This window comes from Prionailurus bengalensis, chromosome A2 (assembly GCF_016509475.1).
Source record: "Prionailurus bengalensis isolate Pbe53 chromosome A2, Fcat_Pben_1.1_paternal_pri, whole genome shotgun sequence".
Classification (NCBI taxonomy): Eukaryota; Metazoa; Chordata; class Mammalia; order Carnivora; family Felidae; genus Prionailurus; species Prionailurus bengalensis.
Genome location: NC_057348.1, coordinates 114,988,922 through 115,015,381, shown reverse-complemented (window position 1 = coordinate 115,015,381; position 26,460 = coordinate 114,988,922). Strand labels below are relative to the sequence as shown.

Sequence of the window (26,460 nt, the reverse complement as noted above, 5' to 3'; positions counted from 1 at the left end):
ATGAGCTTCTTGGGGATGAGGTGAAATTTTCGAGGCTTTAAAGCAAGGTTTCTGGTATTTGTAACTCTAGACGGGGTCACCATTGACTCTAAAAGGTAGTAACAGGAGAAGTGAACACAGCATTGGGTTTGGGCATAGATGTCCAGTCATAAAGTCCAGCCCAGTAGGAGCTCCTGAGGGCTTGTCTTCTCTGACTTTGAGCTCTGTGTGTGTCTTTGGTGACCTGGCCTCTTGTCTCTCTTAGTTGCTCTGATCACATGATTTTATAAAATTCTAAATTACTGTTTCTTCCTCATGTTAGGGGATCTAACTTGCGGAAGTTGAGGGTGGCTAGAAAGTTATGAGTTTGCTCTGTGTGCAATGCTGGGACGTTTTTGTGGGATGATGGAGGCAGAGATGCCCTCTGGGTTTTATCAGTGATAAAGATGTTTGCAACATGACTTGTGAGGTTGTGCAAGATTGGGTCTGTGTGTGTTGGCCTTCTGAAGTTGAAATTTGCTTACAGAGTTGGATGTGAGAAAATGGTTTGTTACTCAAATAAGTATGATGATAACAGTTTAGGGAAATTTACATTAAGGTGGATCTTTTTGTTGTTGTTTCTTTTAATAGAGCAGGTGCAGGAGGGGCAGAGGGAGAGAGAGAGAATCCTAAGCAGGCTCCACACCCACAAGGGACCCAACGCAGGGCTCGATCTCACCTTCATGAGATCATGACCTGAGCTGAGATCAGGAGTTGGGGGCTGCTTAACTGGCTGAGCTGCACAGGCGCCCCACTCCCCTCAAGGTGGATATTTCTTTAAAATTTTTTGTATCTATTTTGTACCAATTTTACAAACGTTTTGGGGTACCTGTAACATAGAGGTGTTCTTTGTTTATTAATGTAGGTAGTCTTCTTATAGATGATATAAAAGAATAAAATTACTGGATTGGTTTTATCCATAAATAGCAACGAGTTATTGTTGACCTGTAGTTGAAGGAAGTTCCCTTGACCTCCACATGCCTGGCTCCCCAGAGATTATCTTGTGGAGGTTTTTTTTTTTTTTCCCCCCTTGCTCTTGTTGAGTAATGAATAGTTAAAAATAACTTCTTTCAGGTAACCCCTCCCCAAAGTCTGAGCCTGGTTTTGGTATTTGGAAGCTTTATTGGTGTGTGAGTGTGGATGCATGTGCATGTATTTTGGAAGGTGTGTAGTAGGGCAAGAGAGCATTAAATACCTGCTTTGAGTTTTAATTTAACATTTTTTAATGTTTATTGATTTTGAAGTTTATTTTGAGAGACAGAGCGAGTGCGGGAGGGGCAGAGAGGGGAGAGAGAGAGAGAGAGAGAGAGAGAGAGAGAGAGAGAATGAATGAATGAATGAATCAATCAATCCTAAGCAGCAGGCTCTGCACTGTCAGTGCGGGCCTGATGCGTGGCTCGAACTCACGAGCCAAGAGATCATGACCTGAGCTGAAACCATGAGACACTTAACTGAGCAACCCAGGTACCTCTTTATTATTTATTCTTTTTTTTTTTTTAATTTTTTTATGCTTATTTATTTTTGAGATAGAAACAGAGCATGAGAGGTGGAGGGGCAGAGAGAGAGGGAGACACAGAATCTGAAGCAGGCTCCAGGCTCCGAGCTGTCAGCACAGAGCCTGACATGGGGCTTGAACCCACCAGCTGTGAGATCCTGACCTGGGCCGAAGTCAGACACTCAGCTGACTGAGCCACCCAGGCGTCCCTGTTTATTTTTAAGAGGCAGGGGGAGGGGCAGAGAGAAAGGGGTACAGGATTCGAAGCAGGCTCTGTGCTGACAGCAGAAAGCTTGATGTGGGGCTCAAACTCCTGAACCGTGAGATAATGACCTGAACTGAAGTCAGATGCTCAAAGGACTGAGCCACCCAGGGGCCCTAACTGGTTTCTATAATGGCTGTGGCTTTACACTTCTTTATTTTTTTTATGTGAATTCATAATAAATACTTGTTTGCTTATATCAATCACTATGGACTTTGAAAGGAAGTTGGAATTAGTTTCCTTTGCTCTTAGACAAAAACTATTTTGTGGCTTCTTTTTTAACCCTTTAGTTTTTGTTGTGCTTCACTGAGCTAAACACAGTTCTCAGATAACAAAGACATGGTCCCTTTCCTTATAAAGTTTATTTTAAAAAAAATTTTTATTGCAAGTACATAGTTTCTTTTTATTTTTTTTATTTTTTTTTTTAATTTTTTTTTTTTCAACGTTTTATTATTTATTTTTGGGACAGAGAGAGACAGAGCATGAACGGGGGAGGGGCAGAGAGAGAGGGAGACACAGTATCGGAAACAGGCTCCAGGCTCTGAGCCATCAGCCCAGAGCCTGACGCGGGGCTCGAACTCACGGACCGCGAGATCGTGACCTGGCTGAAGTCGGACGCTTAACCGACTGCGCCACCCAGGCGCCCCTTAGAAAAAAAAAATTTTTTTTTGAGAGAGTGTGTGCAAGGCCAGGGGGAGGGGCAAAGGGGTGGGGGAGAGAATCTTAAGCAGGGTCCATGCTCAGTGCAGAGCCCAATTAATGGGGTTCAATCTCACGACCCTGGGATGATGACCTGAGCTGAAACCAAGAGTCAGACACTCAACTGACTGAGCCACCCAGGAACCTCTCCTAAAGTTTAGAGGCTAGTATAGCTCTTTGTGGAGGAACCACAATGAAGGTGGTGGGGCATTTCTAGAGGCAATTTAAGAGAAGAGATTAGTGCACTAGACTGTAACCCCAGCACTGTCCCATCATCTTTTGAAACACACGAAGCAAACAAGGAGGGTTTAGATTCTATTGTTGTATCATAAATAGCTTAAGTATGGAAGTCAGTATAACCATTAGGAAAAGATTATTTGTGACACACCTGAGAATTGATCACGTCACTGTGGTTAATAATGACTAGTCTAGTGGGAGAATGAAGATCAGTGAAGAGATTATAAAATGACACTGCTTTCATTTATAGGATTAGGTGAGCTCAGGTGCTATGGAAACGAGGGTGCTTTACTCAGTCTTCAGGGTGTGACTGGAGCAGTAGGTGTGTGGGAAGTATATTGAAGATGATGGGAGAGGTAGGCAGCACCAGATCACGGATGATCTCCTGTACCATGTTGAAGTTGTGACAGTTTCTGTCAGTAGTTTGAAGCCACTGAAGAGTAGTAACTTGTACCAGGAGAATAGTCACGGGGTGGTGGACCGGAGGTAAGATACCAGTCAGACTCTCAGTTCAGATAGTTCAGAGCTGATAGGACCTCAGGAGCAGCGGGTATAAAGAATAAGTAGTCAGCAGAAGGTCTGTCTGCAGAGCATGAATTACTCCACGCCCATAGGGGATCAGCTGAGTCACAGCTAGTTTCGTTGGGGGCAAGGGTGGTGGTGGTGGATGTGGTGCTGCTGTGGCAGACGAAATCTGATCATGTGTGAGACAAGATCGTTTTTCAACTATCTTTATCTCAGTGTTCTGTGTATGAATAGACCAGCCTACTAGATTGAAGAGGGGCATGAAGAAACTTACCTTGATGATGGTGATGGTCTCAGGAGAGTACACATAATGGCAAAACTGATCAAATTTTGTGCAGTTTATTACACTTCAGTAGTTCTTCAGTGCTAAAAAAAAAACAAAAAAAAAAACACACCAAAACCTAGGCTATTATCTAGTAATACTGATCTTAGTTATTGTTTAACAGCTTTAATGAGATATAATTCACATACAGTTCACCCACTTAAAGTGTGTTTTTTCAGTGTTTTCTAGTATAATGGATAAGTGCAACCATCACCATAGTTGATGTTAAACCTTTTTAATTGTCTCAAAAAGCAACCTCTTCTGCTACCGCCCTCTACATTCCCACTCACCAGCGCTATGCAACAACTAATGTACTTTCTGCCTCTATAGATTCCCCCCCCCCTTTTTTAAATTTATTTATTTTTGAGAGAGACAGAGACAGTATGACCACTGGAGGGACAGAGAGAGAGGCAGAAAGAATCCCAAGCAAGCTCCATGCTGTCAGCCCAGAGCCTGACATGGGGCTCAATCTCACAAACTGTGAGATCATGACTTGAATGAAACCAAGAGTTGGGCACTTAACCAACTGAGCCACCAGGTGCCCCTAGATTTCCCTTTTCTGGATGTTTCCTAGTAATGGAATCACTTAATACGTATTTTGTGTGTGGGTGTGTGTTATTGGCTTCTTTTACTTAACATAATGTTTTCAATGTTCATTCATGTTGTAGCATATGTCAGTACTTCATTCCATTTTGTGGCCAAATACTATTTCATTGTATGGCTGTACTACATTTTGTCTATCCATTCATTAGGTGATGAGCATTTAGATTGTTTCCACCCTACACAATTGTGAATAATCTTAATTCTCTGCAGCTGTGTGAAGGGACAATGCTAATCTTTGCATTTATCATGAGATTCTATTTCTGCATTTGGAGGAACTTTTTTTAAAAAGGCTGAATATTTGAGATTTAATTTTAAGTCCTAAATATATAAAAAAGGGACATTCCACTAAGACATTTTCTCTGGGGCTTTGTTTTGATGCCTTCTTTCCCCTCCAGTTGGAATTTAAAACTTACTGAAGCAGAGAGAAATGTTTCCTTTCTGGCTTGAGTAAAATAATTTCATTTAGGACTGGGAATTTAAGAGATTTGTGGAAACGTTGGAAATGGGCAATGGAAGTTTTTATTTTATTTTTTACCTTTAGACAAGGCTGTTTAATTTAAAACATTTGTAGCCGAAATAGATGGGAGAGGTAGAAAATACAAGATGTTCTAACACCTGAGAGGAGACCAGAACCTAGGGGGTGGGTGGTTTCAGTGACAGATAACTGGAATGTCTGTCTTCCTAGTTAATGCAGGGTGAATCAAAATGTCAGAACTTATCAAGGGTAAGTTGTATTTACTCTTCGAGTGGGTTGAACTGGCATGATCGAATTCAGTAGTCCTGCTTGACATAGCACATTCAAATAAATGACTAACTAATAGACTGAAGGGAAACGGGTTGCTATATAGCACTGCCTAATCACTTGGGGGATGGAAACCCTTTTGGGATTTGGAAATCTGATTGGGCTATTAACAGTCCTTCCTCCATCTCTCACTTGTGATTAGCCCCCAGATTTGTGTATAAAGCTTTGAATTAAAACAACAAAGACCCATTGAAATCCAACTACAGGTTGTGTTGTTAACTTGTTTCTCCACTAGTACTTCTTAATTATTGATGTTGAGCCTGGGTTTTTTGTTTTGTTTGTTTAAGTTTATTTATTTATTTTGAGAGAAACAGAGACAGTGTGATTGGGGAGGGGGCAGAAAGAGAGAGGGAGAGAGCCAGTGTGGGAGCTGCTAGATGCGGGACTTGAACCCACGAAGCCCTGAGCCAAGAGTTTAACCACTTAACTGACTGAGCCACCCAGGCACCTCTGATTGATTTTGTTTTGTTTTGTTTTGTTTTGAAGGATTAGAGTTTTTTGTTTTTTGGGTTTGTTTTTTTTTTTTTTGGTTTTTAGAGTCAGGTTTATTTAAGTATAATTTACATACAATAAAATTCACTAATTTTATTATAATTTACATATAATAAAGTTCACTAGTTTTAGATTGTAGTTCCTAATTACTTTGATAGAGATGTTACACATTTTAACACATCGTTGACAACCAGTAGCATTTATTATAGCAATAGAAGGTGCAACTACAAGCAATTTTGGTGTTTTTTTTTCTTTCTTCTTCTTCTTTTTTTTCTTTAGTAAACTCCACAGCCAACCTGGGGCTCGAACTTATGACCCCAAAATCAGTTGCATGTTCTACCAACTGAGCCAGCCAGGTGTCCCCAAGCAATTTTGTTTTGAACATATTACGCTTTCTACAATATATGCATTGAAAATTTTGAGGTCTATTTCCTTGATTTTTGTAAGTAAAAAAAAAAGTATTTATTTTATGCCTGTGTATATGTATATATTCTATATTTAAATATAAATATATGTATGTATATATATGTATAGTAGTACAAGTTAAGGTGGTATAAGCTAAACTATGTGGAGACTAATCTATTACTGAACAAATTGTTTTTAGAAAGAATTAAGAATGATGTTTATTTAAATTAACATTAAACTGGCATTCACTCCTAATGCCTACACCCCTTCTGTATCACTACCACCACCATCTCCACCTTCAACCCTGCCATTTAACATACCCAAGTTACTATAAATCTCTATTAGAGTGCCTTCCACTTAAAAGCTAAATCTTAAATACTGGATTTACCTTTCCTGCTGCTTTACTTAAGATGGAATGAATTAAAGTGCCTTGTTAGAATTCTGTTAACTTACGTACCATAATTTTTTGGTATTGAAAAATTTGTGATTTAAAATTATAAGTAGGTTGCCTTAAAAAATGTTTTCAAAGGCATTATATGCTGCTTATTACCTCTTTGGATGGCATTGTGAGAGGTGTCCTGTTTTTTGTCCTTTATAAAATAGTCGGTGATCAATACTACATGCACAGGAAATTCACCTGTAAACCACGTAAGCACTATTATAAAGAGTATTGTTTCTAATAAGCTATACTAGGATTTCCTCTGGGTAAGTGTTCACTTCACTTATGAGCTATTTAAATATATTTTTGTGCCTGTACATTCTAGGCACTAGGGATAGTACAGAAAAATCCCTGTTGATGCAGACTGTACATTTTAGTGGCCAAGACCCAGCAAATGAAAATTTATGTAGTCAGCTAAGTAGTCTGAATTAAAAATAAAATATTGAGCTTTATGACTTAACAATAGCTATAATTAGAGGCAAAGATGAGTGTGCTTCTGTGATAGGCCCCACTCAAAGGGAATTCACCACATCAAAATTCACCACATGCAGTATAAAAATAGGTAACTATTATTCCATTAACAAATAAGTATTTACCCTATTTTAAAATGGGGGAAAAAAATTAAAGCTCACCCCTAGACAAACCTTGCTATAAATTTCAAACTGGAATCTGTAGACAAAATAAATGCCTGAAAGATACCACATGAGATGAACGTTTGTTTAGAAGAAATTGCATAAAGTTGGAAATTAACATAAAAATTTATTCAATGTGTTTCTCACTGGTTTACTATGTTCTTGGAGGCAGAAAACATTCTGAAGGGGCTGTCCTTTAATTTTGCAATTAAACTGATAAGTGGTTCACTATAAATTAATAAAAACTTGTTTTACTTTTCAAGAAAGACTTTTTACAGTTCTTGGAAGCTAAGGACAGTCAAATTTGGTTTATACTGATGAGACGATGAGATGTACATCTACATTTTATACTATAAAAGAATTTAGTTACTGTTTTAACAGCTTCTCTTTAGAATAACATGCTCAGAATAATGCAACTACAGGAAAAGTGGTCAAAACATAGTTTCAAATTGTACATTTTCCAACAGTGTTAAATTAATTTCAGGTCATTTAGGTTAATCTTTAAGACAGGTAGAATATCAACTATTCTCTTCATACTACCAGTCTGCCTTGAGAGTAGTCTGTTCTGATGTGCCCATAGTAGCTGTAAAAGGAAGTTCTTTGAAAAGGAACATTTTACTTGGGGCCTTGTCTCAAATGATGATGTGTTGATAAATGTATGAGAATTACATGCTTCTTTATTCTCCAGCCTCAGGAATCAGGCGGTTATGTCTTTGAACACCTTGCTGAGCCACTTAACTTCTTGTTTCGCCAAAGGAAATGAGGTTAAAGTCAGGGATCTGGAAGTAGGCAGGAGAGAGAAGCCCTCTACGAACTTTCTACGGTGCCCTTCCCTTGCTTCTTTAGTCCCAAAACCCCAGTCAATTTCTTTTTTTTTTGGCTCTTTTCCATCACAGTTACTTTGTGATTTTAAAACCTATTTCTGCCCTTGTTAATAACTTGGGAAATTGAAAATTTGTAATTTTTTCTCCCCCTCCTGATAGGTGCTGGATAGTTTACTAGTCCAGTATGGAGTGGTGGAAAGCTGTGAGCAAGGTACATGTCTTCTCAATTGCGTTCAAATTTTTAAAAGGAAGGAAATAGAAAGAAAACTAACTTTTTTTTCTTCACTTTTCTCTTCCTCTAGTGAACACTGACTCGGAAACTGCAGTCGTAAATGTAACCTATTCCAGTAAGGACCAAGCTAGACAGTAAGCAGTTTGAAACTTTTAATCTATACGTAATAACTAGGTTAAGTTTAGTGCTTACATTTTGGGCTGTTGGGTAGCAGAAATAAATTTTATTTTGCACAGTTTGACCCTGCAATTCTTTTTAAATTTGAATGTCTAATAAGAATCTGTATTAGTAAAGTTTTACTACATTTTTCATATGTCTTTAATGCCAATAATAGAGTGGTATTGTATGACGCTGCATTACATCCTATTTGCAAAAAGCTCTGGGCCTGGGTATCCTTGCCAAATTACGTAAAGACTTGTTGTTCTTATTGATATGATACATAACATTGCTATTTTATGTAAAGCGGGTAAGTTGATCATGTGTTAAACTACCACCAGTGTTAAATGTTAAGTTTTCTTGGTCACTGATTTTTTTTTTATTGATGACAATTATAATTTAGGAGCATGCAGACATTGGATCAATGTAATTTGCTTTTTGATTTGAAAAACATATTCCAGTGCAATTGAGAGAGGCAAAACTTTGCAGATCAAAAAATCTCCCCTAGGAAAAGATAATTCTGTAGGCTTGGGAGTGATCTAATGAACTGGCTGAGCACTAGAGAAAAGAAGGTGAGGATGCCACACACACTGCCTTGGATAGAGCTACTCAGAGCACAAACATGCCTAGGAATGGCATGCAAGTGCTGAGTGTCAATAGACCATGGAAGTCTTAACCACCTCCAGATAAAGTACAGGCAGGAACAGACTGCCTGTTGTCTCTGTGTGGAAAGGTGAGAGGAGAGACCATGCTGGCTGACCCTGAGCCCTAAAAGGAAAAGATGAACCCCCCTGCAAGGGTGGGAATAGAGCTAGGTTACCAAAAGTAGTACCCACTCAGGGAGGGACTATGAAAGGAAAGATAGGGCTGGGGAGATGGAAATTTGCATAACCCAAATGGAGCTTTATTTTTTTAAATGGTGATATTAACATGGTTCAAAATTTTACAAGGTGCAAAGATGTATACAGTGCAAATCTTCCTTCCAGTATTGTCCCCAATTACTTTGTTTCCTTTCTCAGAGGTAACTAACAACACAGAAGACAGATGTGTGAATATTTCCTCCTTTTTGCACACATGATACCTTAGGATTTGACTGTATGGATGTACAATGACTTAGTCCCAAAATGGATATTAAGTTGTTTATTAAGTTTTTAGCAGTTATGAACAGTGCTATAGTGAATCCCTTTTTTGCATGTCATTTTGCATATATGTGAATATCGCCGTAGGGTTAAATTCCTGGAGTTAAGTTTACTAAGTCAGGATGTATGTACTTTTTTGTTGTTGGATACCAAAGCTGGCAAGTTAGCCTTCATAGAGTTTGAACTACTTTAAATTTTCATCAGCACTATGAAAGTCCATTTCCCTTTATTCTCCCTAACATGGGACTTCATCAGACTTTGCTGATCTAGGGGATTCACCTTTAATGTTTTAATAATGAAACTTTGGATATGTTTAAAGGTATATTATTTTTACTTCTGTTTGTATCCTTCCTTCATTTGAAAAAATTCAAGTTCATAGAAGGTGTTTGGATATTATAGGAATTATGATGCAAGTTGTAAAACAAACTTTTTCTTCAACCAAATCATGTTAGGGGAAAAACGGGAAAGTAGATTGGGGTATCAAAGTGAGGGCAGTAAGAACGCAGAAGCTCCATTTTGTTTTCTATACTTCAGTCTTTACAAAGATCTGTAATGAATACTTGGTAGAGTCATCTCTCTGTTACACAGAATATATGAGATAACATCTAAATCTAAGGATATTCAGAGATAGAGGCCTTTCCTAGTTGTCTTATTTGAAAACTTATGTGAGGCTAGGTAAAGGCGGAAATACTTAATACTTATTTTTTTTTTTTTAATGTTTGTTTTGAGAGAGAGCACCAATGAGAGAGGATCAGAGAGACAGAGAGAGACAGAGACAGAATCGTAAGCAGGCTCCACACTGTCAGTGCAGAGCCCGTCGCAGGGCTTTATCTCACTATCTGTGAGATCATGACTTGATCCAAAATTGAGAGTTGGACACTTAACCAACTGAGCCACCCAGGTGCCCCAACAGTTACTTACTTATAAGGAGACTTAACTTACATAGCTTTGAAGAGACACAGAAGGACCTTAAGTAGAGACAGGTTGACATTTAGCACTCCCCTCCCCCTTAAAAAAATTCCAACTTCTTAAGAAGAGTACAAGCACAAGAAGTGTAGACTGGCTAGTCAAAGCAGAAGTACTGTGGACATTAATCTTAACGTGACAGCAATGTGAATGTGGAGACATTTTTTTTAATCTAAAGGTACTTTGTAGTGGTTGTTAGAAATTGGCAGGGTCCTGTTGATCCCAAGGAGGGAGGAAAAAATGTTTAGGAATTTCTAATGTAGGTAGTTAGGTAACCTAAACAAATAAATTGGGCAGTTCAATGAGGGAAGTAGTCATCATATCCCTTATTCTAATAGTTAATCAGGTAACATTTATTGATTACCAGCTATTGACCAAAAGATAGGAATGAATAAAGGCAAAGTCCTTGATCTCAAGGATGGGCCTCCCTGTGATAAAAGTAATGGAAGGGGATCACCTGATTTTAATTCCTGACCAAGTTGAGTTTCTTTATAAGATACTGGGTTTTCTCCCCATCAAGAATTCCTGAAATCAAAGAGAATTAGAAAACAATTGTGTATTTAGAGAAAGTTAATAGTTTTAAAAAATGGACAAAACCAATTTTGTGAAGCAATGCTGTGAAGATTGTCTATTGAACTTCTTTAGTAAGTTTTGAAAAAAGATGTGGAATACATTCTCGCTCTGTGAGAATTTTATTTGAGAGACATTGGATATAATGGAGAAAGTATAGTCAGAGAAAGACTCTGACTATAACCTTCTCTGATCTTTAGTTTTCTCAGCTGCAACATGAGAATTGACAAAAACCAAATATATTCATGCATATACACATCATACTTACAGAAAATGGTCTCATCAAATGGCCTGGCACATAGGCACCCAGTAAACAGGACCTCACATTCAGCCCTCTGGTTCTGGGTTGCTTCTAGAGTAGATTGAAGTGGTTTGAGCTGGGGAAGGTTGGTCCCTCTAGGACTGGCCCCACTGAACCTTGGACGCCTGCTCTCTGGGCTCTAGCATGACTGCTGCTTACGCTAGCCTGGCATGATTTCTCCACAGCCTTTCCTTGGCAACCATCCGAGCTCACACCTTCAGGTAATCAGAGCTGAATTGATAATCTCATTTGACTTCATTCCTTATCATCTGTTACTCAGAGTCCACATAACTGGGATGTGCTTATGTGGTATGAGTAGAGCACAGAGGCTAAGAGGATATATTCCGGAGTCCAGTTCCATAGAATGGACTCTGCGCCACCACTTTTCTCGCTGTGACTCTGGTCAGATTAATCTGTTTGAGCTCACCCCCATCTTGTAAAGGGGGAATAATTACAGTCCTTAGCTAATGAGGCTGTTGAGAAAAACCAACAGAATGCCTCCAAAACAGAACTGGCCACCGACACTCAGGAATTCGCATCCTAGTTGAAAAAGGTCTGTGACTGCCTCTTTATTACTGAAACCTCTATGGTTGCCACTTTTAAGAGGATTCTTCAGTAAGGCTATGTCTCTAAAAATTTAACATGGAAATCTCTGCCACCTTCTGGCTAAGAAAAATGAAGGTTAATAATACATTACTAGGAGATACATATATTTGTTTTAATCTTAAGTCTTTACTGATTCGTTAAAATGATTTTTTTTTTTTAATTTTTTTTTTTAACGTTTATTTATTTTGGGGACAGAGAGAGACAGAGCATGAACCGGGGAGGGGCAGAGAGAGAGGGAGACAAAGAATCGGAAGCAGGCTCCAGGCTCCGAGCCATCAGCCCAGAGCCCGACGCGGGGCTCGAACTCCCGGACTGCGAGATCGTGACCTGAGCTGAAGTCGGACGCCCAACCGACTGAGCCACCCAGGCGCCCCTAAAATGATTTTTAAAATGGGTAAAAAATGAGGAAAACTTTTAAAAAACCATTAAAAACAGAAGTACATATTTTAGTACTATTCCTTAGAGCAAGACAAGCTCTAAGATCTCTAGATCTGGGTCTCTAGATCACCTATTTCCTCTGTGTTCTGGGGACACTTAGATAACACAGTCAAGGACAGACCTTACTCATTCGAAGGTTTGTAATGTGTGACAAAAAAAATAACCCTTCAGAATTTGTAGGCATTTAGTTCTTATGCTTTCTTTTCTTTAGGATTTTTTTTTTTAATTTTTTTTTCAACATTTATTTATTTTTGGGACAGAGAGAGACAGAGCATGAATGGGGGAAGGGCAGAGAGAGAGGGAGACACAGAATCGGAAACAGGCTCCAGGCTCCGAGCCATCAGCCCAGAGCCTGACGCGGGGCTCGAACTCACGGACCGCGAGATCGTGACCTGGCTGAAGTCGGACGCTTAACCGACTGCGCCACCCAGGCGCCCCTCTTTAGGATTTTTTAAAAGTTTTTGTTTGTTTTGTTTGGTTGTTGTTGTTGAGATAGAGAGCAGGAGCAGGGGAGGAGCAGAGAGAGACACACACAGGATCCCAAGCAGGCTCTGCACTGTCAGCACAGAGCCTGATGTGGGTGTGAACTCAAGAACCTTGAGATCATGACCTGAACCAAAATCAAGAGTCGGATGCTTAACCGACTGACCACCCAGGTGCTCCTAGGGTTCTTATTTCTGATGTTTATTTGTTTGTTAGAGAATAGGAATACAGTCTATAGTTTGAAGCTGTCATTGCAGATGCTTTACATCCATTTGAAGGAGTTTTTGAAATAATATGACTGATGGCTATGGGGGAGGAAATTTATCTTTATGAAAATTATGTAAATAGAAGATTTTGGGAAAAGAAATGACTGATGAAGCAGTGAGACAGTGGAATTTCTTGTCATTTTGCCATTCAGAGATAACACTGTTAAATTTGCCATCAAGTTTAGTAGACATTGTCCCATGTCCTAACTTAATTAAAAAGTGACAAAGGTAATTTTGTAGAGTTTTGCAGATTGTCTTGCCATTAACTGTATTTATACCATTTGTAATCTCTGTGTAGTATTTTTGTCCCTGCTGCAGTCTTAGGTATCTAGTCCTCTACTGCACATCTAGGTTGCTTGCAGTTACCTTTCCCCTTTTAGAACCATTTTGGTAATAAATGCCTTTGCGGATAAATATTTAGGTTGCATCCCTGCAATGTTATTACCAGATATTTAGTAATTAAAAAAAAATTTTTTTTATGTTTGTTTATTTTTGAGAGAGCACGAGCAGGAGAAAGGCAAGAGAGAGAGGGAGACACAGAATCTGAGGCAGGCTTCAGGCTCCAAGCTGTTGGCACAGAGCCCGATGCAGGGCTTGAACTCATGAAACTGTGAGATCATGACCTGAGCTGAAGTTGGATGCTTAACCAGCTGAGCCACCCAGGCACCCCAAAGTGTAGTAGTTATTCATGAATTGTGCCTCAAACTCTTATTCTTGCTACAAGGGAAAAACAGAACTGTGTGACTTTTTCATAACGGCTAAACCTCATTTTGTTAGGAACTGTGTGATATATAATAGTGAGGTCTGGAATTTCAGAGTTGAAGGAGACCATAAATCTAATCTTTTAGTTTTGTCAGTGAGAAGGCTAATGCCAAACAAGAAAAAGACCTTTCCAGGTTACTTGGCTACTTACTGTTTAAGTTGAAATAGAATTCTGGTCCCTGGTCCATCTTCTTTTGTACTGCTCAGAACTGTATGCATTTACCCTTGGACAAGTTGAACTTCTCTGGGCCTCAATTCTTCTTTCTCTCTCTTCCTCATCATTGACTTAAACCACTTAGTCTCTCTCTCTCATGGTCCTTTCAGCTCTGTGCTGTGACCCACCCCGGTAAACTTTTTATCCATACAATTAAGTGCTACCAGCTAGCAAAACTACTTAGGACCTTCTGAATCAGAGCAGTCTTGTAATGATGGGAAACAGGATCCTGAGTAATGTACTTGTTGGATAAACATCTTTGAGTTCAGTTGAACTGAAATAGATGTGTTTTGAGTAATTATGATAATTGTTTATCACACATCTTACATATATAGTAGGTTTGGTGAAAATATTATAATGTTGGCCCCATGGACTCGGCAGACTACCAGATGACATAGCTGAAATTCAAACTTCAGGCATAAAAAGACGACAGCAGTTGACCTAAAATTCAAACACTTAGAATCTTTAATCATAAGGAAGCCATTGCTCACAGTTAGGTTACTCCTATCCCTTTTTGGCTGTGTCCAAGTTTGGAGCACTGTGGTTTGAGGGGTCCAGGATTCTATTTAGTTGGCAATTAGACAGTAGGATACACAGAGTATGTGCTGAATGCTCCCTGCTGGGAGCAGTCTGAGTCTGGAGTGTTTGAGACCTAGGCCGTACACAGATTTACTGGAGCCCTGTGCTGTCTGGCTTTCTGAGTGAGAGAATTTTTCTTGTTCCCTCTGAGAAAAATCTCCTTTTAAAGTAAAACATAGAAGTTTGGGAGTTATTTTCTGCTAAGTTGAGAGAGTGGTTTCTTGGGGGCCATACAAGTATAGATAGCTCTATACTTAGAAGTGGCTGGTAATTTACATATATATATATATATATATATATATATATATAATTAATTTACATGTATATATAAAAATATATAATCTGTTTAACCCCATTAGAAAAGGGGTCTATGTCTGTATGGTCCTCTCTCTCCAAAAATCAATTCTTTACCTTTTTTTTTGTAACATTACTGACTTATTTCCACAAATTTTACTTATTTTCTTCTGAAGCTGGCAATACTCAAGTGTATAGTGGGAAAAAGGGTATTACAGCAAACTATATTGCCTTTATGCCCATAGATATCGTTGATTCCTTCATTAGGTTCAGCTTCTCTTAGGTTTTAAGAACCTTCAGTGATCTATTTTACCATGGCCTTTGAAAAGGTTTAAAGTTGCTTTGAATAAATGCCTAATTGGTTGAAACTTGGGCAGTTCCAACTTTTATAAGTTTACATCATAATTGTTGATAAAATTTCTCAGCTGTTGTAATCCTTTAGAAATAACCAAAATATTTTATGGTCCTTAATCCACATTTTCCTTAAGAAAAAAGAGGAGAGGGAGAAGGAAGGAAACAATGTGTTAATTTAAGGTTCTGTTACAAAAGCATTGATAAAAGAATTTGTGCTGTGTATCTGCCATCACCCTGTGAAACTCAAGAAAAGAATGTCCTGTGTAATAGAAATCACTGAGAAATATTCTAAGATATACTGTATTTGGGGGAAAAAAGCAAGACCTAAAACTATATTAACTCAATTATGCTTTTACTTTGTAGGCATTTTAAAGTAATTTTTAATTAAAAAATGAATGTGCAGTATTATTGATAATCTAGAAGCCACACTCTGTTCTTTCCTCTATGTGTGTTCAGATATATATATGTGTGTATTTGTGGGTATAATTCATAAATTTTCTTATTTACCAGTTTTATTGAGAAATAATTGACCTACAGCACTGTGTAAGTTTAAGGTGTAGGCACAATGATGTAAATATATTATGAAATGATTACCAATGTAAATTGGTTAACACCTGTCATCTCATACACAAAAGAGGTTTTTTTTTTTTTTTTTCAACTTTTTTTATTTATTTTTGCGACAGAGAGAGACAGAGCATGAACGGGGGAGGGGCAGAGAGAGAGGGAGACACAGAATCAGAAACAGGCTCCAGGCTCCGAGCCATCAGCCCAAGAGCCCGACGCGGGGCTCGAACTCACGGACCGCGAGATCGTGACCTGGCTGAAGTCGGTCGCTTAACCGACTGCGCCACCCAGGCGCCCCAAAAGAGGTTTTTCCTTGAGATGAGAATGTTCAGAATCTACTCTTGTAACAACTTTCAAATACACCAAAAGCACAGATAACTGTTACCGTGTTGTACATTATACTCCTAGTACTTATTTTAAAACTGGAAATATTTACCTCTTTTTAAAGATGTTTTAAAAATTTGAGTATAGTTGACTTACCAAGTTATATTAGTTTCAGGTTCAGTTATGTTTTTAAAGAGGGCACTGAACACAGACACACATGTATAAACGTATGGAAAATACTGGTCCATTTGCAGATGTTATCATAGTTAACAATGATTCTGGGAAGTGTCTGGGGTGGGGGGTGGTGGTGATGGGGACAGACAAAGCTCTGTTCGATTGTGATCTCTTACGAGTTCACTCGTGTGCTAGGCACTGTGGGATAGCCATGAAACGGGATTCAAGTAAGAACAGAGGGCAGAATTCTGGGTCCTGAGAACAAGCAGCATGCCTTGTCTGGTTGCCTAGGCCTGTCTTGCAATTCCGTGCTTCTGGTGCCCTTTTTGGTGCTAGGATCATCATCTTCTTCTTCTTCTTCTTTTTTTCCCCCTTTCCATTCACGTCAGAAACTGAATCTGCAGATAAGGCAGTATGTGAACCAGAAATGATAACTCTGGGCAACTAGAGAGAAACTGCTTCATTCCTGTTTCTTTGGTTTTGTTTTTTCCCTTACCAGGGCTGAACTCCGTGCCCATTGGGACAGAATCTGAGCAAAGAATTTGAAGTAACCCTAGAGAAAAAGTGTGGGATCTTTGTTTTTAATTTTGTTGTGTACTGGGGAGTGTATATTCTTAGGAGTGTTTATGTGCTTTTGAAATCTTGGCCATATCTTTTCTATCAATTTTTTTGTTGAGTTATCCACTTAGAAAATAGGTAAGGTACAACACAAAAATGTAGATGAGTCTCATGAGATGCGAGACATGATACTATATAACGTGTACTCATATGTACTTACTTGTATAGAATTTTAAAACAGGCAGAATTAATCTATGGTGTTAGAAATCTAGGGGAGGGGAAATTACTGAAAAATGCCCTGATGGGGCATTTGGGGCATTGGTACATCCTAGTTCTGGATCTGGATATGTACATTCACCTGGATATGTATGCTTAAGTGTGGGTACTTTTCTGTAATGAGGTTTAAAAATGAAGAAAAAAATAGAGCTTCTCTCAAAATAGAGAGATGGGTGGGTAAATGGATGCATGCATGCATAGATAGATAAAGTAGAAAATAGCTTCATTTGCTTTTTTTGATTCACTAGCACCCCTGCCTCTGCCGCAAATCAGATCATAAATTCCACAGGGTCAGGGACTGCTTTTTTCTCAGAGACTTGCTCATGAACTGCTGAGAATTTATTGACTGACTGATTAGCCTAAGTATTAATTTGTATGTGTCTCCCATGAGTGCTTTAGGGATATTTGTCCTGCAATTCTTAAAATGTTTTAATATTTTTATTTTTCAAGAGGGTGAAGTGGGGGGTGTACATATTTCTAACATCTTTTCCATTCTGATTTGGAAAAACCAGACAAGACAAAGACTGTCCACTCACTTCTTTGAAGTTTAGGTACTCATAAGCTGCTATTAACCTCATGCGTAATACCATTTTTAATCAAACTCTGTTGATTAACCTTTTTTCTATTTTTCATTGGTAAGTGGCACATATGTTCCCTTTGGAAACTTGGTCTTCTACACGTGCGCATGTGTCTGTGTGTTTGGGGGTTGGATTGTATGTGTTCGGAGTTTACTACTTGCTCAGTGGCTTTGTTCAGAATTTTTAGAAGTGGTAATCCAGAGTGGAAAGAGATGGGTATTGCTTTGCTGAAAGGTTTATATATAACTCAGTTTCTCTTCCCATACTCTGCTCCTTGTCATCTTCCAGAGCTTTAGACAAACTAAACGGATTCCAGTTGGAGAGCTTCACATTGAAAGTGGCCTACATCCCTGATGAAATGGCTGCCCAGCAGAACCCCTCACAGCAGCCCCGGGGTCGTCGTGGGTTTGGGCAGAGGGGCTCATCGAGGCAGGGATCTCCAGGATCCATCTCCAAGCAGAAACCGTGTGACTTGCCTCTGCGCCTGCTGGTCCCTACCCAATTTGTTGGAGCCATCATAGGAAAAGAAGGTGCCACCATTCGGAACATTACCAAACAGACTCAGTCAAAGTGAGTATTGGTGAGGCTGCAGTGGATGTTAATATTTTCCCCTTTGAATTTTAATAACAGTAAGTTCTGGTACTTGATGTCCTTCTGAGTGTGGCTGTGATTCCTCCTTGTACAGTATTTGGGAATCTGGAAAAACCTTGTGATTTGATAATCTGAGGCAAAACCTTAATCTCAAAGAGAACTTCAAATTTGCACACATAAATGGAAAACAAATGATACCTAATCCACTTCTGATGCGGGAGGCACTGGCGAATAAAAGGGCCACTACTTGCCTATTCTCTACTCCCCTATCCCTGTCCCCAGTCCTACCCCCAGTGATACCTGCCTTCAGTGTTTTTGGAAGTAATTTTCTGGGTCCAGTACAGACGTAGTTTCTCAATCATGCTTTATGTCGGTAAAGAATCATTCAGTTCATGGTCCAAATTTATCCCATAATTAAGCCATGTGGTTGGATTGGCTTATTCTTTAGGATGTTAATTTGATAGTTTTAATATGCAAATTTTAAGGGATTGGAGATTGTCCATTAAACATTGGAGCTAGCTTTGCAGCAGTAGAAAGCAAGAGCTGTGTGTTTTTATTTATGACGGTAGCCCCAGTGCTGAGCACATGGTCTGCTAGGTAGAAGACTCTCATATTTATCAAATGAATGAAATGACTGTATGTAAATTACATTTAGTGCCCTTAAAATACATCTATGATACTCTTTAAAAGTTTCAGTGCCTTATATGTTGATTTGCTTATTAACCATCCTGTTAGGCTCTATGTGGATCTTTTGACCCAAAGGAGCTTGACAATGAACTGTCCTCACCCCTTGTTCTGTAAAGTGCACTAAGCACCTCTCTGGGGACAGTGGCTGCCATAGTTAGCGCACTGGAGAGAGGTGGCTGTGTCATTGTACACAACAATGGAAATGGAAATGTCCTTGGACCAGCTACGAAGATGAATGGATTATTTTGTGTTTTAAATTTGTAAGTAAAGTAAGGAAAATGACTTTATGTGGTCCATGGAGTTAAGCAGTCTTTTTCTGAAAGTACAGCTATGGTACTATGTAGGTCTTGATTATGTATGTTTGTTCCCCTGAGCTTAACAGGATATTCATATTTATCGCAGGCACCATGCCAGTGTTGAACTAGCTGACTCATTTCTCCTGCAGAAGCGAAATGAGCTGTGTTTGGTGGTGGTTGCATGCCCACTCTACCTGCACGGTGATGTCTGATCCTGCCCTCCCTCCCCCTGCTTTGAAGCAGGAAATGTGGGATACTGGTAACCTTTGTGTTAAACCAGTGGTCTTTGACTTCATGATGTAGGGAGTGGGGAAGTTTTAATCTTAAATTTGCCTGGTTTTAATATTGAAATGGAAGGGCTCCTTGCTTTCCTTTATCCACTGTTACCTGCAGAAACTAATTATTAAATGGTTTCCCTTCATTGTCCTGTGGCAGATTAGAGTTATTCTTTTAAAGCTACTCATTTCCTTGTCAGAGGAAAGAGCTTCTATGAATTAAATTGAACTGTTTGTTTTATTAAGGCAGGAAGATGGAGGATGGAAAGGGAAGGGAAGCAATTTTTGTTATATCCGATGATTCATTTGCAGAGTTCTGCCAGTGGATTTAATTAACTCTTGGCCATTGAAACTAGTCATTATTAGATCTTCTGTTTCTGGAATGGTCTCAGAGGGCTACCCTGATCTATAAAGCAATATTCCCTTCTCTCAGAGGATCAGAGTTTAGTAATCCTTAACACGGGTGAATGGGTGGAAATAAACTAGATTAACATTTTACCTACTAGAACATAAGCAATACTTAACAGTGATTGGGAATTGAAATAGTGGTTTGGAAAGATAGTTCCTGAGATTGGGACTTAACCTGAAATATTTTTTTAAATTATTTCTAGACAGCTCTTATTTGTTTAATTTCTACATTGCCTTTTTTTTTTTTTTTAAAGGTTCTGGAAATGTTTTTAAATTTAAGTATAATTAAGGTACAGTATTATTTTCAGGTGTATAGTACCATGATTGAGCAATTGTATACACTACTCAGTGCTTATCATGATAATATATTCTTAATATTACTCCTTTATCTCACCCATCACCCCACCTACTCATTGCCCTTTATTTTTAAAAAAATTTTTTTTTCAACGTTTATTTATTTTTTTTGGGACAGAGAGAGACAGAGCATGAACGGGGGAGGGGCAGAGAGAGAGGGAGACACAGAATCGGAAACAGGCTCCAGGCTCTGAGCCATCAGCCCAGAGCCCGACGCGGGGCTTGAACTCACGGACCGCGAGATGGTGACCTGGCTGAAGTTGGACGCTCAACCGACTGCGCCACCCAGGCGCCCCTCTCATTGCCCTTTAAATTCAGAGATGAATCTTCAGGTTTCAAACATTTAGAAAAATGAAATGCAAACCTTGACTTTATTGGTGTGGTGAAGCAGCCGTTCTTAAGGCCAGGAGTTGTGTAGCTCTTCTAGTGTTTGAATGGCCAGAGGGACTCACAAGTATTTAATTTTCCCCAAACACACTTTTTCAGATAATTTTCTTTCTTGTACTTCTTAAACGACAGAAGACTCACTTTGTATTTAATTAAAAATAAGCGTGCACATTTTTAAAAAGGGGGCAGTTACCTTTCATCTTATCCCTGGAAGTATTGTTAAGTTGGGAATCTGTCTTTATAGGACTTATTCCTTGTATCTGCTAACATGGGTAGCTTTAAAAGAGAAATCCTAGGGTGCCTGGGTGGCTCAGTCGGCTAAGTGTCTGACTTCTGCTCAGGTCACGATCTTAGTTTGTGGTTTTGAGCCCCGCATCGGGCTCTGTGCTGACAGCTCAGAGCCTGCTTCAGATTCTGTGTCTCCCTCTCTCTTTGCCCCTCCCCGGCTTGCCCTCTGTCTCTCTCTTAAAAGTGAATAAACATTAAAAAAAAACAAAAAAAAAACCTTATCATATGTATTGTTTCTTCTTTCATGTAAGATGAAGGACCTCTTACTGTGTTGGTACCTGTAACTTCACAACATGTTTTTTAAAGTATTTTTTTACTTAAACTTTAACCAGTCCAGTATTGGTTTCAGGAGTAGAATTCAGTGATTCATCACTTATATACAGTACCCACTTGTGGCTCATCACCACAAGTGCCCTCCTTAATATCCATTACCTGTCTAGCCCATCACCTGTCTAGCCCATCCCCTACCAACCGCCCTTCATCAACCCATAGTTTGCTGTCTATCATTAAGAGTCTCTCATGGGGCGCCTGGGTGGCTCAGTCAGTTAAGCGTCCAACTTCAGCTCAGGTCATGATCTCATAGTTCGTGAGTTCGAGCCCTGCATCGGGCTCTGTACTGACAGCTCAGAGCCTGGAGCCTGCTTGGGATTCTGTGTCTGTCTGTCTCTCTCTCTCTGCCCCTTCCCCTCCCCCACTCGTGCTCTGTCTCTTTCAATAAATGAATAAGCATTAAAAATTTTAAAAAAATCTCTTGTGGTTTGTTTCCCTCTGTTATCTCCCTGCCCCCTTCCCATACATTCATCTGTTTTGTTTCTTAAATTCTGCATATGAGTGAAAATCATAAGGTATTTGTCTTTGTCTATTGACTTATTTCGCTTAGCATAATACATTCTAGTTCCATCCACGTCATTGCAAATGCAAGATTTCATTGTTTTTGATGGGGTAATATTGCACTGTGTATATATGTACCACATGTTCTTTATCCTACATCAGTTGATAGATATTTGGGCTCTCTCCTTAGTTTGGCTAATGTTGATATTGCTGCTACAAACATTAGGATGCATCCATCAAATCTTTATTTCTGTGTCCTTTGGGATAAATACTTAATAGTACAGTTGCTGGGTTGTAGGGTAGTTCTATTTTTAGTTTTTTGAGGAACCTCCATACTCTTCTCCAGAGTGGCTGCACCAGTTTGCTTTCCTGTTACTTTGAAGTTGATATTCCAGACTCTGTATATGTGAATACATGCTTACAGTTCTCCTTTTCTCCTTGTGCTCACTGTAAGAATCGATGTCCATCGTAAAGAGAATGCAGGTGCTGCTGAGAAGTCCATTACTATCCTCTCTACCCCTGAAGGGACCTCTGCGGCTTGTAAATCTATTCTGGAGATTATGCATAAGGAAGCTCAAGATATAAAATTGTGAGTAAAGAGGATTAAGCTGTGAAGAGGTTGATACTTATGCTGCTTTATTTTGGACTTCTATGACAATTCTTAGGCATTGTCAACAAACAGGGCAGTGCTGTCCTGAAGAGCTGTGGTGGTAGGTACTCCTGAGTTGGTTATAAAGTAGAAGTCTTTTAAGTATTTTATTTTCAATCATGTTTGGATATGGGGTGGTTGGTATTAATGGGGAGAGTCTAGCTGTAGGAGAAGGCACCTATGGGATAGGAAGCCCACCTGAGAACCAAGAAATCTTCTTGGGATTTACCGAAAATGGGCCTCAAACCCTGACTCCCTTACTCGGAGCCCATGGGAGCTCTGTTCTTATTGTCTGCCCAGCCCTACTCTGCAGCAGCAGGGAGTATAGAGGTGGAGAAATCTCTAATCCTGTGCTAAGGCAAACTGGAGATTTATTTGGGTGTTTGAGGTTGAAACTCTAAATGCCTGTTCCACAAGAACTTTGAACAGAGGTTAGGTTCTATGCCACTTGAGCTTATAGCACAACACTCTCCTAAAAGGAGAGAGCAGACTAAGGTACTGGAGTTAGCCTGGGGACCTAATCACTAGCACTTAATTTGTAGGGACCTTTAATATGTATTAAAAGTATTTTAGTTGTAAGATGTTACATGTAGCTTTGTTATAAGTTCATAATTCTTTAAAAAAAAAAAAAAATTCGGAAAGGCTCACCATCCAGATAATGCCGGTGATATTTTTCAGCAGTGATATGTATCACTTGGAAATTCAGAAAGGTACACAATGAAAAGTGAAAGCCCCCCTTCCTGCTCTTATACTCGTCCCCTAAAGAGTAATCACTGTTGAGTTTCTTCTGTTTCCTTCTGTAAATTGTGCATGTATCTCTAGGAATGTAGTTCACAATTCATAATAAAATCCTATTGTTTTGCATTTGTACGTTGTGTTCTGGTATTGGGGATTTAGGGATGTGGGTTTGAGTAAGAGGTGTTTTCAATGAGCTAACAGTCTACCTTGGAAGATATTCCCTGAGATGCATGGAAGAAAATGGTCTTAAAAGTTACCTTCAGGGGCGCCTGGGTGGCGCAGTCGGTTAAGCGTCCGACTTCAGCCAGGTCATGATCTCGCGGTCCGTGAGTTTGAGCCCCGTGTCGGGCTCTGGGCTGATGGCTCAGAGCCTGGAGCCTGTTTCCGATTCTGTGTCTCCCTCTCTCTCTGCCCCTCCCCCGTTCATGGTCTGTCTCTCTCTGTCCCCCCCAAAAAATAAAATAAAAAACGTTGAAAAAAAAAATTAAAAAAAAAAAAAAAAAAAGTTACCTTCAAATACTTGTTACTGTTTTTTTTTGCCCCCTCTATTCATGCATTGCTAGAATGGAGGTCAGTGGACTTTAAACTCAACCTAGCATAATGCTTCCTATATCGTAGGTAAGAAGTAAATGTGTAATGAATGGATATTGTCTTTTTACCCAAGAGAAGGTTTACTTCTCCTGATTGCATGACCTTTTTCTTTTTTTATTTACAGCACAGAAGAGATTCCCTTGAAGATTTTAGCCCATAATAACTTTGTAGGCCGTCTTATTGGTAAGGAAGGAAGAAATCTTAAAAAAATTGAGCAAGACACTGACACTAAAATCACGATATCTCCGTAAGTGCTGCCTTGCTTTCTTTGAGTTAGAAATTTTTCTAGCACTGTGAAGCTGTGGGTTGTGTATTATACAGAGCCGCTCCCATCTTTCAGGAGTTTGAGCTACCTTGTACCAACATACTTTTTTTTGTTTCTCCAACTTAATCTACTACCTACTATCTGTGTCTAACCCATATTGAAAGCATTATCTTTTCCTCCTAAAGAGGCAGAAAGCACTACTAACTTTACATTCATACTTTCTAGCTGAAGTCTTGGTCAGATTTACTGATCACTACTCCCACAGTTGAAATAAGTAACCCAATTTATTATCCACTGCTGTGTAACAAATTATCCCAACATTTGACAGCTTGAAACAATAGTAAACATTTATTGCTCACCTAGTTTCTGTGGGTCAAGAATGCAGAAGCAGCTTAACTGGGTGTTTCTGGCTTGGGGTCACTTGATGTTGCTGAGAAGTTCATGCTGACTGTTGATGTGAGGCCTTAGCACATGGTCCTCTCCCCAGGGCTGCTTGGGTGTCTTTAGGACAGTGGTAGCTGTCTTCCACCAGAGTGGATTATCCAAGAAAGAGCAAGATGGAAGTGACAATGTCTTTTATAACACAGCCTCAGAAGCCTATAACTTCTGTGTTATAACTCTATCATTTTTCTAGTATAATTGACTCTATCAACTCTATCAACTCTATCATTTTTCTAGTATAATTGACACAGGTCATCTCTATTCAGTGTGAGAGAGGACTGGGCCCACTGGGGAGTAGGTCATCTTGGAAGCTGGCTGTCACACCTTGGGTCTATGAATGCTCTGAAATTGTATGGAAAGGTTTCCCTTTCTGGGGGTAACTATTCTTTACATCACAGTACCCAAGAAAGATGAGGTGAGAGGAGATTGATGAACTAAGGAAAAATGCTAAGGAAAGACAGGCAGCATGTTCATGCAGCAAGGAGTTTTCAAAGAAGGGAGTGGTAGGAAATAGGAAAGTCCTGCTTGATTGTAAAAAAAAACAAAAAACAAAAAACACAGAGTGTCTTGAATTTTACACCCAAATGAGAGGGTTTTCAGAGAAAAAAATCTTAAAAGCTATTGTAAAGCAGCTATTAGAAAAAAGCTAATATAAAATGCTTGGCAGGGAGAGGTGGGTTGAGACCAGAGATGAGAAATACACTTTTTCAGTCTAAGACAAATAGTCTTCCTTGTGTAGATGTTTACATTTTTAGCAAATAAGAGAAAAGGTTAAGGAATAATAACCCATTCATCTGGCTCAAGTTGAGCTTACGGCATTCTGCTAAGTAGTGAAAATGAGGATTTTAACTCTACAATTACGAAGGAGAGCTCTACCAGTTTTCCATATCCTTTCAATCTATGTACTTAGTCTTGTTTTCCATGGTTAAGAATCTCCCATTGCTTTCCTCTCAAGGCTGTTGAGTGGCTCAGGCTAAAGCAGTCTCAATTGTCATCTCAGTGGATTATGAAGCTTCAGCAGAATCTTGGTCAAGCAGAGGGTTTCTGAATACTGCTAAGGCCTTCTAATGTAGGGTCTATATGGTCATCAAGGGATCATGTTTTTAATTTAGTCAAGACACATTGATTTATGTTATTTTCTCCAGCTTACTTTAAACTCTAAAATTACTGGCAAAAAGTAAGTTTAGACACATGAATTCTGGTTTGCCTTTTCGGAATATTTCCATGTTTATTTCTTGCTGGTGACCCAGAAAATGCAATTGCATGAGACTGCCAATTATGTTTAGAATTGGTCCACGCAGTCTAGGAACATCCTTATTAAAGTTTTTGTACATCTGGTTCTTGGTTTCTACTAAAACCGTACACCCCTGTGATCATTTTCTTTACATTTCACTGTTGAATTGTTGTGAAAAAAGTTCACTTAAGTGGTCAAGAAGTACACTGTGTTTCAAACATGGACTTAAGTGAACTGTGTACACCCAGTAATTTCTGTTGAGAAGACTGGAGGGGAAGTATTTTCTTCGGCAGCTTTACAGTTCTTGGATTCCTATCTTTTGGGGCTTACTCATTTTTCATCATGTCTGACCACCCACTTTTACATACTGCCAGCCACCACAGTTGGGTTTTAATTGCCATCTGTGGCTGGACTGTTATTAACTGTCTTCCTCCTGTAATTTCCATTCTTTTTCTTTTCCCTCTTTTTCATTCTGCAGATTGCAGGAATTGACGCTGTATAATCCAGAGCGCACCATTACAGTTAAAGGCAACGTTGAAACATGTGCCAAAGCTGAGGAAGAGATCATGAAGAAAATCAGGGAGTCTTATGAAAATGATATTGCTTCTATGAATGTTAGTTTTAATATGGAGGACATGCCTTTATTTTGATGAACAGTTAAAAGATGTTTTCAATTGGATTAATCCTGATGTCGTTAATGGTGGCAGCATTAGATGTAGTTTCTAATTGATTTTTAGCACCATCGTGAGTGTGTCGTGGGGTAGTTTGGAAGACCACAGGCTTTGACATCAGGTTTGGCTCTCTGTGATTTTAGCAAATGGTATAGTCTTGGAGCC

The 26,460-nt window shown here is 39.2% G+C and overlaps 1 protein-coding gene across 1 annotated transcript in view; it reads left to right on the top strand.

Moving 5' to 3' along the window:
* IGF2BP3 (insulin like growth factor 2 mRNA binding protein 3) overlaps positions 1 to 26,460 on the top strand; it is a 155,183-nt gene that overhangs the window by 100,839 nt on the left and 27,884 nt on the right. Inside the window, exons 4-9 of the mRNA XM_043589086.1 lie at positions 7,915 to 7,966; positions 8,058 to 8,121; positions 17,878 to 18,159; positions 22,161 to 22,295; positions 23,809 to 23,931; positions 26,103 to 26,238. Coding sequence (XP_043445021.1) covers positions 7,915 to 7,966; positions 8,058 to 8,121; positions 17,878 to 18,159; positions 22,161 to 22,295; positions 23,809 to 23,931; positions 26,103 to 26,238 — 792 coding nt within the window. The remainder of the gene's footprint in view (positions 1 to 7,914; positions 7,967 to 8,057; positions 8,122 to 17,877; positions 18,160 to 22,160; positions 22,296 to 23,808; positions 23,932 to 26,102; positions 26,239 to 26,460) is intronic.